This window comes from Camelina sativa, chromosome 12 (assembly GCF_030686135.1).
Source record: "Camelina sativa cultivar CO46 ecotype springtype chromosome 12, ASM3068613v1".
Taxonomy (NCBI): Eukaryota; Viridiplantae; Streptophyta; class Magnoliopsida; order Brassicales; family Brassicaceae; genus Camelina; species Camelina sativa.
Window position 1 is genome coordinate 6772196 of NC_141891.1, and position 14766 is coordinate 6786961.

General features: G+C 44.6%; 2 protein-coding genes and 1 long non-coding RNA gene across 3 annotated transcripts; 1 reads left to right on the plus strand and 2 right to left on the minus strand.

The window, feature by feature from the left end:
• The first annotated feature begins 3217 nt into the window (after window positions 1–3217).
• On the plus strand, window positions 3218–5186 carry LOC147930237 (uncharacterized). The gene is made up of 4 exons (XM_087476775.1): window positions 3218–4243; window positions 4297–4561; window positions 4644–4771; window positions 4845–5186. The coding sequence occupies exons 1-4, from the start codon at window positions 3218–3220 to the stop codon at window positions 5184–5186; spliced, it is 1761 nt and encodes a 586-aa protein (XP_087332901.1).
• A 4209-nt stretch (window positions 5187–9395) lies between these two features.
• Window positions 9396–10484, minus strand: LOC147930238 (uncharacterized). Its single transcript, XM_087476776.1, has 2 exons — window positions 9831–10484; window positions 9396–9764 (listed from the first exon to the last, which is right to left on the minus strand). The coding sequence occupies exons 1-2, from the start codon at window positions 10482–10484 to the stop codon at window positions 9396–9398; spliced, it is 1023 nt and encodes a 340-aa protein (XP_087332902.1).
• Window positions 10485–12900: 2416 nt separating this feature from the next.
• Window positions 12901–14163, minus strand: LOC147930239 (uncharacterized). The gene is made up of 3 exons (XR_015574136.1): window positions 13991–14163; window positions 13407–13736; window positions 12901–13301 (listed from the first exon to the last, which is right to left on the minus strand). It is a non-coding gene; the product is annotated as an uncharacterized LOC147930239 (long non-coding RNA).
• Window positions 14164–14766: the final 603 nt, after the last annotated feature.

Genomic DNA, 14766 nt, shown 5'->3' on the forward strand with positions numbered 1-14766 from the left:
GAAATGGTAAGATTAATATGTTAACCCAAGAAAAATATTAATAAATGCATCTTCTTTTCCTAATACTGTATTTTAAAATTTATTGTAGTATTTTTAGATTATTTTATTTAATTTATATTTTCATCTTTGAATTATTTAAGATTCATATATTACCGTGTTTATAATATTCTATTGTTTCTTTAATTATGTCAAATTATTTGTTTTAATTTCTCAACCTTGATTGGTTGGTCATAAAGCCTTTCTTATTTTGCAAACATAAATGTTATTATTATTCATTCAATCCCAAAGGGAGATAACGAGTAGAAGCTCATCAACCTAATGGATGGATAAAATAGGCTAATCAAACACAAGCTTACAACAAACATATATAGATAGATCGTTGTTGATAGATCCATATGAGCTCAAAGACTGTGACATCCTGATTTGCGGAAAAGGTATAAAAGAATTGATTTAGCCACATATATCACCAAAATGCACTTATTTTTTTGGTCAAGGATCCTGAGAGAACTTTATGATTGGTGACCTTCCTGGAAGTGATTGTCGGAACTGTGCGAGTGAGGACAAAACACAAGAAAAGATCATTTGTAGATTTGTAGGGTCGGTAAACAAGTTTTTAAAGTCTCTCTGACATAACAAACCGGCCATCAAATATGGGTGGGTCCATGGGCCGGGAAAGATATAGGGCACACTTAGGAAGGCGGGCCTATGGACTGAGAGTGGACATCGGCTCACTAAGCAAGGTGGCGGTTGAGGCGTTACAGAGACAAAGCAACATCATGGTGTGTCAAAGACACTTCCACAAATACATTGGGAAATTTAACATTAGTTACTATCAAAAGATTTTGTGACATCAACATTTTTTTTTTACTTTCATTAGTTGTCGGAGCAAGCCATTTTGAGATAGCAAAAAAATGTGAACATATTCTCTCTACACAGGAGGAGGGAAGAGCCAAAGTTCTTTCTATAGTGGAGAAGGTTGCACACAAGGTTATCTTCCCTAGGGAGGAAGGTGGAGGAGGTTGGACGCAATGTTATCTCTCCAAGGGAGGAAGGCGGAGCCAAGGTTTTCTCTATGGTGGAGGAAATGAGACGCAAGGTTCTCTCTATAAGGGATGAGGGCGGAGCCGAGGTTTTCCCCATGATGGTCATACATTATTGTGATGGTACATAATTGATTAGTATATTATGTAATATATTTTTTATTCAAAATATGTTTTGAGCCAACAATTTTTGTAATTAAAAACTATGAAGAAGTGAAAGTAAAATAGTTGACTTAATGTGTTCATATAGACATTTTCTAGGTGGTGATAAAGAATAAATTTGTAACATAGAATATAGTTAGGATTTAAAAAGTACACTTTTAATAGTACACATACATAAAATATTTGTAAATGGATATAAATCCGTGTATTATAACAAACGTACAACACATTTTAATATATTTTTTGTTAAATTTAATTTAATTTATAAAACTTTAAACCCGCACATCGGACGGGTCCTCATCTAGTAAATAAATAATTCAACAGAGCCAACGGTCCAACACTAATCTCTCACTAACCACAGAATTTAAAAATGTCTTATAAAAATGTAAAACGTTTTTTGAGAAGAAAAATCTGAATATTTTTCTTTTTAATGTATATATTGGTTGTGTATACAAAAGATGTGATCATGTCATTTAGAAAAGTAGAGAACTCATGCAATCTCGTCGTAAAGATCGGGAAACAGCTGAAATTGTCACTTGTAAATGTAGCTGGATATGACATAGTTTAAGGGAATAAGAAGCTCATTCTTGGTAATCACTCATTCTTGGTAATCATTACCCGAGAGATCATGTTTCAATATTTGTTAGCCTGATGAAAGAAGATGATCGCCTTACAAACTGGAGATATGGTTGTCTATCGCCCACCCCTAAAGCAGCTAAAGCATGTGCTTTAGGCCACATATTATATACAAACTATTTAGTCTATTTAGTTTAATTAACAAAAAGTTTTCTTAGCTAAGTTGGTTATGTAGTTGATAACAAGTACCTTGTCTTGCGTTCGAGTCTCCCTATCAACAATCTTCGTTTTTTAGTTGTATGTATCATATGGATACAGTTAATATTTATATATATAAAATACCATGTATCAAAAATGCTTACGGCCACAATATTGCTAAGACCGGCCCTGTCTATCACAGGTCTCTTATGGCAGTTGATGAGATTCCATATGCTCTAACTTCTCAAGAGTCTCAGATCTCAGACACAAGGTAAAGAGATGACTGATGCAGATATCCTCAGCTGGGCCAACAGGAAAGTACGAACCATGGGGCGAAAATCGCGAATTTAGAGTTTCAAGGTTCCTTTCTTTACGATTACTACTTCAAACACTTGCCATAAACATGTCTATCAAGCAGGTTATTGTGAGAACTGAAAATGAACTTCTCCTTCCGAAGTGATTTAACTGTGGAGGAGCTTATCGCCGTTAAGTAATTCTGAACTGATTTGAGAGAGTTTTTGAGTATTTGATTTTGTATTGCTTTTTCGGGAAAAAGGGTTCGATCCATTACAAGTGACACCCCTCTTACATATTTATACCGACCAATTAATTACCCAATTAATGTACAATTAATAAGACACGATTTGCGCGGACTAATTAATCCTCTTGAATGCAGGAATCTTTGACCGGGACCGAGCTGCGAGCTGACCAGCATGAAGCGTCTCCGCGCTCTCTTTCTTTCTCCGGGCCTGATGGGCCGATCGGTAACATGCTTTCGGCCCATTAGACAAGCCCGGCCTAGGCCCTCTTGCCTATTACCCGAGATGGCAGATCGTGGGTACAACAGTTGCCCCCCCAAGTCTCCCGAGCTGAACAGTTCGGGGGACTTTTAACCTTCGAGCGATCAATTTCGGGAAACTGAATATTTCCCCGTATCTCCACGATTTGATTGAGGTAATGATGGGATTTGCCTTCCCGAACAAGCCTCGGGGCCCACTAGGTGGCGTGTTGGTTATAAGAGAGAAAAGAAACGGTGCGAGACCTTTCACTTCCCCAGGCAATCATTGCTTTCTGTTGCCGTGTATAAAGGTAATCCTCGACTTCTCTCTCACCCTTAATCTTCATTCGTGTTTATGTTTTTATGCTCTTAGATTTTCTCTCTTTTCTCCCGTAAACCTCTCTACTTTCGCCAGAAAAAAACCTTTACTCTTCCTTCGTTTTCACTAACTTCCCGGAAAAGAATGTCTCCTCCGAAATTCTCGTCGGGTAAACCCACAAAACCCCTGATTCCAGGCGTTTTTGGCCCTCATCCGCCGTCAATTCTCTCGGCGGCGAACCTGGCTGAGGTTAGAGGCTCCACCGGGATTTCGTCTGAGATTGAACTCAGATTCCCGGAATCCCACGAGTCCCCGGACAACCCTCCTCTGGGATACTGCTGCGCGTTCGAGATTTTCTTCTCCGCGTGTGACCTGTCGTTTCCCCTTCCCAAACTCATCGTTAAGATGATGTTCGAACTGGGCTTCGCTCTCCCCCAAATGTGCCCGAACTTCGTTCGGACCGTTATGTGCTTGCAAACCCTAGGGGAGGAATTCAATTACCAGCTATCACTGGCGGACTTCCTCCAGGTATACACCGTGAAGACGGGTCGCACTAAGGGTACACTCTACGTGAGCCCGCTCTCCGGACTGAAGGTCTTTGACGACCTGCCTGAGAAAGACGAGAAATGGAGAAAATCTTACTTCTTCTTCCCGGTCAACGAGCTCACTTTCGGCCATCGCACGAGCTCGTTCGTTTCAAAGTGGACCTCGAAAATTGGTAGACTAGCGTTTCCTACTAGGTCCAACTCGAGTGTAATTTTGTTTCTTGTCTCATTTCTAATTGTTTCCTTTTCAGATCACTTCGAACGCGGATTGCTTTGCCCTACGTTTGCTGAGTTCTTTTCGAGGTTCTGTAGCCAGGGACAGATCGCTTGGGATTCTTTCTCCTGCGAGAGGATCAGAGAGTCCGCAGCGAGGCTCGGAAGGCGTTCTCTCGTCTGTTCCACGCCCTTGAGCGTTTCGGAGATGAATTACAGGGAAGAAAGGGCGTGCCGAATTGCCGAAAAAGAGGCGAAGAAACAGATGGCGATGGCCCTCGCCGAAGGCAAAGCTCGCATTTCTAGCAAGAATCCCTCCAGCTCCTCCGTTCCCGAGGTGAGCGGGACTTCCGCGCCTCCAACTGGCTCTCCCGAACTTGGTATTGAATCAACCGGGGCTCCTGCTGGCCCGGTGATCCCCCCCCCGTGATTGTCATTGCTGATTCCAGTGATGAACCACGGGAGGTCGCTCCTTCCCCCCCAATACTGAAGAAATCCTCCGAAGAGGCCTCCTCTCAGCAAACTGATTCATCAAAGAAGAGGAAGGATCCTGAGACCGCCTCCTCTTCGCGTGAAAAGGGGCGAGCCCGGACTGGCCCGTCAGGAGATGAGCGAAGTAAATCTAGCTCGAAAGACAGGGGTCCTTCCTCGGAGGGGAGATTTAAGGAGGCCCCACCGCCTAAAGACTCCGGACGAAATCCTCCGAAGGAACAACGTCCTTTCGCCCGAGGTAAATTTTCTTAACATTTACTTTTATACCTTTGACTGTTCGATAGTTGTTACTGAAATGACTTGCCCAAAAAATCTTTCAGCCCCTCCTGCGTCCCCAGCCGATCTAATCCGGAGCTACGTTCGTCCCGGAGTTCGGATCCCGGCATTCGCGGACATGACCGAGGTCAATCGCGCAAACTTCTTTCGCTTCGCGGATAAAATCGGTGAGGTAAATATTTTTGTTTCTCTTTGCCCCCTTTTTTGTTTTTGCCCAACGGTCGCTTAATAAGCTATCTTTTCAGCTGATGATCGAGTTTAACTCCTCGGTTGCGTCCTATGAGGAGCAACTGTTCGCTTCCCCCTCGTCTTCCGAAGTACACCTCCTTCAAGAAAGGATCGCTGACTTAGAAGCTCAGGTTAAGGAATATGCCCGACTGGAAGCCGAGAACGCTGACACCGTGGCGAAAGCCGAACGGATCCGAGCTCGGATGAAGAAGGCTGAGGTAGATGTGCTCGACCTCGGGGTTGCTAATGAAGACCTTCGCGACAAACTGAAGAAGGCAGGGGACCTTTACTTTGAGGCGGCGGAAGATGCCAAGGCAGCAAAAAACAGACTGCACGAGATCGAGCTCCGCAACCAGTGACTCGAAGCTGGCAACAGCTGCGAGATTGAGAGGGTACGGAGGGAGGAAAGGCAGGCGATGAGGCGAACTCTCCGCCCCTTGGTTGAGGAGGTGAAGGTCACCTTCGAAGAAAGGGAGAAACTAGCCCCGCTCCAGATCCGAGCTGCCGAGATCAGGGCTAACCGGATGCTGGTCGAGGAGATCTCTAGAGGCGAGATCCAAGACATGGAGGCCGAGCTCGGACTCCTGAAAACTGACGAGGAAGAAGCCGATGAAAAGGTTTCGAAGGTAACTCCTCGTGATCTCGACCTTGCTGCCTTCTCTGATCTTTTGGCGGATACGCCCGACCTCTTGTGTAGTGAGCACCCGCTTAGTGTCACCATAGACGAGTCTGGTACTAACCTCGGGCTAATCTCAAACCAGGGGACGGACGACTACCTAGCGAACACTAGGTCGGAAGGGGAGCTCGCAGAGATGGGCCTGGCCCTATCCGAAGCGGCATCAGATCCCGCTCTCCCTGATCCTTAGTTTTTAATTTTGGGGTTGTTTTGGCACGAGGTGCCCCCCGTTTGTAGTATTTATTTTCATATTGCTTTGGAGTGTTTTGGTCGTTGTGACCACTCCATTTTTTGTTGTGCCATTCGAAATGTGAACTGAACTTCCACAATCTTTTGTTTTGAAAAGATGACTAGCAGAAAAGAACACGAAGTGAGAACTTCGGTTAAATAGTTCAAAAAATGGCACCCCCAACTTTAGTAAGTAAAACTGAGTATGAAGTGAATACTTCGGTTTAGATAGGAATTTGCGAAACTAAACGGAATACGATGTGAGAACTTCAGTTTGGAGTTTTCGCAATCATTAAGCTTTTATAGTAAAGCTGAGTACGAAGTGAGAACTTCGGTTTAGGTTTGCGAAGTCGGACTTCGGCTTTAAATGATAGGTGCGAAGTTGGAACTCAGCTTTTTTTTTTTTTTTTTTTTTTGGACCATTATTAATAAAAAAAAGTTTAAGAAAACTTTAAATTTTATTAATATGGATAGTTGAACCCGAAGTGGGCTGCCTACGTACCCTTATCGGGATCAAGCTAAATCGTAGTTCGATACAAATAAATTAGCTGTAAAAAAGCTTAAGGTGTAAAGAATTCCATGACCTCGGGACTGGCTTTCCCTCTGAATCCTCGAGCTGATAGACCCCATTTCGGACTTCGCGAGTAATTCTGTATGGACCTTCCCAGTTAATTCCCAGTTTTCCTGCATTGAGCTCCTCGGTGTTCTCATGGACTTTCCGGAGGACTAGGTCGCCAACTGCCAAGGGTCTGCCTCGGATTTTGGAGTTATAGTACCGAGCTACTGCGTTATGGTAATTTTGGATCCGAACCAAGGCCTGATCCCGACGCTCGTTGATTGTGTCCAGAGTATCTTGTAGGAACTCCTCATTCTCCTTAGCGCGAAGTGGATTTAGCGAGGTACGGACTCCGAGCACTTCTGTATCGGCTGGGACTACGACATCAACTCCGTAAACCAGGGAGAAAGGTGTCTCATTAGTGGCCCGCTGAGGTGTTGTTTGGATCGCCCAGAGGGCGCCCTGCAGTTCGTCCGGCCAGCGCCCTTTACGGGCATCGAGCCGTTTCTTCAAGTTGGCAAGTATGACCTTATTCATCGCCTCGGCTTGCCCATTACCTTGCGGGTAACGAGGAGTTGATTTATTGAGTCGAATTTTCCACTTCGCGCAGAACTCTTCGAACTTCGAGGAGATGAACTGTGGGCCATTGTCCGTGATGATTTCACACGGGACGCCGTAGCGGTAGATTATGCTCTTAAGCACGAACTGTTCCACTTCGTCACTTGTTACTTTCGCATAGGCTGCCGCTTCTACCCACTTGGAGAAATAGTCGGTAAGAGCGAGCATGTACTGGACTCCTCCTGGTCCTCGATGTAATGGACCGATGATATCCATAGACCACCTCATGAAAGGGTAAGGTGCGGACACCGAAGACAGGAGCTCGGTAGGTTGATGGATTGACGGGGCGTGCTTCTGGCACTTCTCACAAGTTCGAGAATACTTTTCGTAGTCCGTGACCTTGGTAGGCCAGAAGTAACCTTGCCGTTTGATTTTGAAAGCCAGAGTCCGACCTCCGGAATGATTCCCATTAGGACCGTCATGAACAGCTTGCATTAGCATCGCGGGCTCTCTGCCAGCCACGCACGTTAGATAAGGACCGGCTATACTTCGGCGTAGAAGTATTCCGTTGTGAATGCAGTACCGCGCACTGATGACCTTGAGTTTCCTAGCTACCCACTTGTCGGCTGGGAGTTCCCCTTTTTCCAGGTAAGCCCAGATCGGGCTCCGCCAGTCGTCTGCCCCCCAGCTGTTAGAATTCGTGCCGCTCGAGGTGGCATGTGGGATAACAGCTTGATTATCAGCTGGTGAGCTCGATGATTCCGGAGTTGAACTTACGTTGAGCTCGGCGAGAGGTGGGTGAACTTCCATTGGAGTAGGCAAGACAGGGTCCGGATCTTCCGAGGGTAAAGAGTCCGCAGCCGTCTTACGAGCTGCTTCCTCAGCGGCCAACTATTTTTTCATTGCTCGGGTGACGACGTGTGTGCTCTCCAGCCGGATGCTTGGGAACTGGATGACTTCGACGGGGATGATCCTTGTCGTCGCAGGATCCGAAGTGGATGCCAGAGATGCTAAAGCGTCCGCAGCGGAGTTCTCACTTCGTGGGATCTTAGTGATTTCGAACTCCTCGAACTTGGCGACTAACTCCCGAGCTGTGGATAAATAAGCCTCCATACGACCATCCTTTGTTTCGTACTCCCCCAAAAACTGGTTGGTGACCAGTTGCGAATCGCAAAAAGCCCGAAGTTTTCGGACACCAATCCCCACTGCGAGGCGTAAGCCAGCAAGGAAAGATTCGTACTCGGCTTCGTTGTTGGACGCACTGAAAGCCAAGCGGAACGATTGCTTGATCACTTCGCCTGTAGGAGAAGTGAGGCGGACCCCAATTCCTGCCCCCGATTTGGAAGAAGCACCATCAACATACAACGTCCATGGAGCCTCGACGTTGTCGCTAGCCGAAGAGGCTAGTGGGAGTTCGATCAAGAAATCAGCCAGCACTTGTGACTTCGCACAGGTTCGAGTCCGGAACTCGATGTCATATTCGCTCAACTCGACAGACCATTTAGCTAGCCGTCCGGATTGGCTTGGACTATGTAATACCGTCCGAAGTGGCTGCGTTGTCAGGATAATGATTGTATGGGAATGGAAGTAAGGCCGCAGCTTTCTTGCCGAAGTGACCACTGCTAGGGCCAATTTCTCCATCATAGGGTACCTGGACTCCGCCCCAGTAAATGACTTGCTGATATAGAAAATTGGTCGCTGCTCCCCCCTTTCCTCACGAACCAAGACTCCGCTGACTGCACTGTCCGAAACGGCTACGTAAAGAAAGAGCGACTCACCGAACTCGGGCTTAGCCAATACCGGAGGTTCGGACAGATAGGCTTTGAGCTGAGCGAACGCCTCCTTGCACTTTGCGTCCCATAAGAAGTTTTTTCCCCCTTTTCGTAACAGCTGGTAGAAAGGGAGGCATTTGTCCGTAGACCGGGAAATGAAGCGTTTGAGAGCTGCGATCCGTCCGTTAAGGCGTTGCACTTCGCGCAAGGTCTTAGGAGAACTCATAGACAGGAAAGCGTTAATCTGCATCGGGTTTGCTTCAATTCCTCTTTCTGTGACGATATACCCCAGAAATTCCCCTGATGGGACCGCAAAGGTGCACTTCGTGGGGTTAAGCTTCATCCCGAACTGATTCAGGATGTCGAAGCAGACTGTCAGATCAGCGAGATGCGAGCTGGTTTCCATTGATTTCACCAGCATATCATCGATGTAGACTTCCATGGTCTTTCCGAGTTGATGCTCAAACATTCGATTTACCAGCCTCTGGTAAGTTGCTCCCGCATTTTTTAATCCAAAAGGCATCACCTTGTAGCAGTAGATTCCGCGGTCCGTAATGAATGCAGTCTTTTCCTGGTCGTCCGGGTTCATAAGGATTTGGTTGTAGCCAGAGAATGCATCCATGAAAGACATCAGCTCGTGACCCGAAGTGGATTCAACCAACCGGTCGATATGCGGAAGTGGAAAGCTGTCTTTGGGGCACGCCTTATTCAGGTCGGTAAAATCAACGCAGACTCGTGACTTTCCATTCTTCTTTTTGACTACCACTGTGTTTGCGAGCTACTCAGGGTATTTTACTTCGCGTATCTGTCCTGCCTTCAGTAAGCGTTCAACCTCTTTGTTAACGATTTCAGCTCGCTCAGGGCCTAGCTTCCTTCGCTTCTGCTTTACAGGTCGGAACGTAGGGTCCACATTCAGCTCGTGGGAGATAACTTCTGGAATAATGCCGGGCATCTCGTCTACGGACCACGCGAAGGTGCTCATTCTTTCTTTTAGGAAGGCTATCAGACTGGCGCGGAGCTCGCTATCCAATCCTACTCCGATCTTTATTTCCTGATCCGGGAACTTGTCATTGATGAAAATGGACTCAGTGAGGTCACCTTTTAGCTGCTTCCGAACTGGATTCTTCGGGACCTCGAGCTGTGGTTGCTATTGGATCAGGAGCTTGTGACTTGCGAGGTAACAGCTCCTGGCCGTCCTTTAACTTCCTAGAACCTCCCGGACTCCTTGTGGGGTCGGAAATTTGACGCACTGATGGTACGTCGAGGCCACCGCCTTCATCTGATAGAGCCAGGGAGTTCCCAAAATAACATTATAGGCCGCAGGTCGGTCGAAGACCGTGAACTCCACCATTTTGACCACTCCTTGAGTGGACACCGGTAATGTGATCGTGCCCAAAGACATTGACGTCTCGCTAGTGAATAAGACCAAAGGTGAGGGCGGTCCTGCGATGTGCTCTTTCCCGATACCCATTCTGGTGAGCGTCTCAAGGAAAATCAAGTCTACCGAACTCCCAGTGTCAATTAGGATTCGGCAGACTTCATGGTTTGCTACGTCAAGCGAGATGACGAGCGCGTCGTCGTGCAGAGTGTCCAGCCCCTCAGTTTCCTTCTCGGAGAAAGAAATTTCAGGTAGATCGCTTGCTACCAACTTAGCTCGCTTCGGCTGGGGGCTAGTGAGCTTCCGCTGATGGTCTTTGATCGCAGTGATGGAGTTCCGAAATAGACGCGATCCTCCCATTATCACGTCGATTCTTTTCTTGGGAGCTTCACTTCCATCGGACTGCTTCGGTTTCTTTGAAGGTGGAGCGTCCTCGTCCAATTCGGGAATCGCTTTTTGCTCCAATTCCTCAATTGTGACATTCGGCATTTCTCCCGCCACATATTTTTCTGCGAGGAGATGCATCAGCTTGTTACAGTCACGAGTAGAATGACTGTTGGTTTTATGGAGCTCGCAGTACGTGTCCTCATCTCGGACCCATTTGTTACTTGGGAGTACACCACTCTTGGAGCGCGGTAAAAATGGAGGTTTGGACGGTGAATTCTTTGGAGAATTCTTTTTGGGAGATTGAGTGACTGCGAAAGTGCTCGGCCCGGACTTCGGAGTCGTAGGCGGAGTCTTTTTGGCAGGTGCTTCGAACCGTGGTTTTCCTGCAGGCGGAGCGTTTTGTTTTTGCACAGCAGCGAGTTTGTCCTCCTCTGCGACTATCCAGTTCGAAGCCCGGTGTAATGCGTCCTGAATAGTTGGGAAACGATTCACGGACAGCTCTTCGCGGAAGCGAGATTCATGCCAGAGGCCGTTCTTAAGCGTGGCCAGGGCAGTGGAGTCCGAGAGTCCGGGAATCTTGACCTGGATCTCCTTGAACTTTGTTATGTAAGACCGCAGGGACTCTCCAGCCTTTTGGCTTAAGTTCCAAAGCTGAGCATCCGTCACCGCAGTTTCGATTAGGCTAGAATTCTGCTTGACGAACGAGGTCGACAGCTCGGTAAAGTTTGTTATGGAGCCAGCTGCTAAAGATGCGAACCAAAGCAGTACCGGTCCACTAAACGTTTCTGCGAACAGCTTGCAGTACCCAGCGTCTGCTTCGTGGGGCTCGAGGTCCACCCGGTTAGCTGTTAGCAAGAAAGTCTTGAGATGATTGGTAGGATCTCCTTTTCCTTCGTAGCTCGAGAACTTAATTTTGCCGGTATCTTTGATGCGGACTCGAGCCATTTGATCGGAAAAGGGAGTTCGCCTCGATTCCTCGATCACCCGAAAAATATCCGGAGCTGAAGTGGTTGCACTATGCATCACAGACCGCATATCCCGGATTTCGCTCTGCATACGGAAGATCTCGGGAATGGTGACATACCCCGGAGTCGAAGTGTTTCCTTCTACAGGGAGAGGAAGACGGACTGGGACCTCAGAAGATCGGAGGACACCAGGCTGAACCGGAGTATGGCCATCGCCAGTCAGCGGTGGCGCTGTTTGTGTGTTGGTTTGGGGCGGGAACGAATCTCCCGGAGTGACATTTGTTGCTGCCACTTGCAAGGTGGAAGGTGGAGTCACACCGGAGAAATCCAAAGCACGTCGACGCAGGTTTTGGTCGGAGGACAGGAGGTCGACCCGGTCGGCGTACGCGCGGTGGGAGGCCGAGAGATCGGCTACGGACGTCGTGATTTCCTCCAGACGAGTGGAAATCTGGCCCTCCAAGCTGTCGAAACGTTCAGTAAGAGCGGCGGAGGCGGCTTGCTGACGGTCGGACTTCTCGGACAAGTCCTGCAGGAGCTTCTGGATCACCTCCAAGGATGCCTGATTGGGAGAGCCTGTTGCCATAGCGGTGGTTGTGTGGAGTGTACTTGTGTATGAAGTCGGAACTAACGAGAGTCAGGCGATAACTCCCCTCCTTCTAGCGCCAAATGTGAGAACTGAAAACGGGCTTCTCCTTCCGAAGTGATTTAACTGTGGAGGAGCTTATCGCCGTTAAGTAATTCCGAACTGATTTGAGAGAGTTTTTGAGTATTTGATTTTGTATTGCTTTTTCGGGAAAAAGGGTTCGATCCATTACAAGTGACACTCCTCTTACATATTTATACCGACCAATTAATTATCCAATTAATATACAATTAATAAGACACGATTTGCGCGGACTAATTAATCCTCTTGAATGCATGAATCTTTGACCGGGACCGAGCTGCGAGCTGACCAGCATGAAGCGTCTCCGCGCTCTCTTTCTTTCTCCGGGCCTGATGGGCCGATCGGTAACATGCTTTCGGCCCATTAGACAAGCCCGGCCTAGGCCCTCTTGCCTATTACCCGAGATGGCAGATCGTGGGTACAACAGTTATGCTTCCTTGGCCTTCTATGGGCGGTAGAGCCAAGAGTTGTAAACTGGAATCTTGTCGCCAAGAATGAAACAGATTCAGTACTTTCTTAACTAGAGTCTAGTTACTTTCTCTGTTTAACATACATGGTGATGACTGATGAGAAGAGGTTGAATGCTACATATAATATTTGCACTAAATCCCCTATTTTACATATTTTGTCTTGTGTCTCACATTACTTTTTTGAATTGTTTTTGGGAGCACAAATCTTTGCCATTATTGAACTATACTACTTTTTTATATTAAAGTTCAAAAATATTCGAATTGAAACACAACCAGTGTTAGCAAAGAAGAGCAAAAGCAGTGTAAGAAAATCATGAATCAAAAAGAAATATGTTGAAGCCCATTTGCAGTAGAAATCTGCCGAGTTTTCTAGATAATCATACGAATATAGCATACTAAATACACGAGGGTCATTCCAGCAAAATATATTCAACAAAATCAGGGTTTAATATATTCCTGGTTACAAAACAACTAAATTATCTCGCATTCACCATTGATCAGTTAATGTTTCACTCTTCACAATTGACCTAGAACACAAATAATAATATTAGATACAAAATTATAATTTATACACATGTGAATTTACTGTACCCTCATTTCGAAAGCTGATTTGATTAGGCCCTGACCCTTAAGAATCCATATGAGCCCACTGTATCCCCAATCGATAGTCGATACTATAAGAATCGTACAGCTCCCAAAACTCCAACGGTTCTTTACCCTCCTCTAAAAAATACTCATGGCCAGTCAACAGCACAAGATGAGAAGGACACTCCTCATATGCTTGTCTCTTTTGCTCGGTGGATGTTGGATGCAATTAACCCTGAAAAACATTTAAAATAACCATTACATTTTTAAAAAATATTATTTAAATAAATAATTTAATGTTAACCAAATTCCATACACATAATTTGATTAAAAACTTTACATTTCCTTTGAACGTGAAATAACTTGGGAACTGATCCATTTCAACCACCAAGGGTGCATCTAACAATAGAGACGCTCAACTAATCTTTCAAAGTCTTCGCTCTCAGATTCTTCTTCTAGCTTGTTATGAACAAAAATTTCATCCACATACCCCTCGTTTTTCATAAAGTCCACCAGATGTTGTAAAGACTTCAATCTCCGAGCCTTAGTTTGATAAAAGAAGGGAACACCGTCCATGATCTTTCTAATAGTTAACTCGGCTCCTGCGGCTCCTTTTATCTTCATGAGTGAGTACCGCTGTCTGTAAAATGATACACAGCCCAACAGTTCCCTGTAGAAAAAAAAAAACAAGGAGAGCTAAATTAATTATGTTGTCATATAATTCACTAGAAAACTTTTAGTTATCTCCTACAAAATTCTTGAACGAAAACAAATTCATGAATCTAAATATATGCTCTCTTCGGTAAATATTTAATTAAGAATACATAAAATATTTAACTAAGCCACCAAGATATATTGCACAACATTAGTACACTAGCATCATTCGAGGTTTAATATGTTCTAAGTTAGAAAACACTAAATTACCTTAGTATGAAATAGATAAGCTTTCACCATTGATCAGTTAATGTCTTTGCTCTTCACAATTGATTTAGAACACAAAAATAATACTAGATATAAATCTAATTTATACACATGTACATATTAGTGTATATATATATATATATGTATTTCATGTACTCTCATTTTGATAGTTTTTGAATTAAGTATTGACGCTGAGCAATGCAAATTATACAATTTCATGAAATCTACAACATGAAATAGCATCATGAAAATGTTGTGGATTTCACGAAATGATATTATTCGCATTGCTTGCGTCAGAGCCAAATTAATAAAAAATAAGTATCATGCGATTTAAATGTTAACAATATGTTGTTTCATGAAAAGGTATTCTCATCTCTCTAATTACTTATTTATTCTCTATTTGTATAACGGTTATTCAGCTTAATTCTCAACCATCTTTTCTACTTTTTTTTTCCCTAAAATCTTATACTACTAGGTAATATCCCGTGCATTTGTGCGGGTTAATGTATTAATTATGTTAATTTATTTTAATTTATGTAAAAATTATAAATTATAAGAATTTTCTGGGAAAAAAATAATTTTTTTTTAAATGGTATTTCTGAAAATGGTATTGAAAAAGATGTATTTTTGAAATTCTCCTTAAAATTACATGTATAACAAACAAATTTCTTAAATATCAATAATGCACTTTATTTATTCAAATTATAAAAATATACCAGTTATGAAAACAAATTGTTAATGATAAAAATAAAAATTTACTATGATATTCAAAATTCACC

What these genes read in the sequence shown, in the direction of transcription:
- LOC147930237 (XM_087476775.1), top strand. Translation starts at nt 3,218, where the DNA reads ATGTCTCCTCCGAAATTCTCGTCGGGTAAACCCACAAAACCCCTGATT. An exon ending in CCGGGGCTCCTGCTGGCCCG is followed by an intron (nt 4,244 to 4,296) that starts GTGATCCCCCCC and finishes GAACCACGGGAG; the next exon opens with GTCGCTCCTTCCCCCCCAAT. An exon ending in ACAACGTCCTTTCGCCCGAG is followed by an intron (nt 4,562 to 4,643) that starts GTAAATTTTCTT and finishes AAAATCTTTCAG; the next exon opens with CCCCTCCTGCGTCCCCAGCC.
- LOC147930238 (XM_087476776.1), bottom strand. Translation starts at nt 10,484, where the DNA reads ATGCCGAATGTCACAATTGAGGAATTGGAGCAAAAAGCGATTCCCGAA. An exon ending in CCCCACAAGGAGTCCGGGAG is followed by an intron (nt 9,765 to 9,830) that starts GTTCTAGGAAGT and finishes CTGATCCAATAG; the next exon opens with CAACCACAGCTCGAGGTCCC.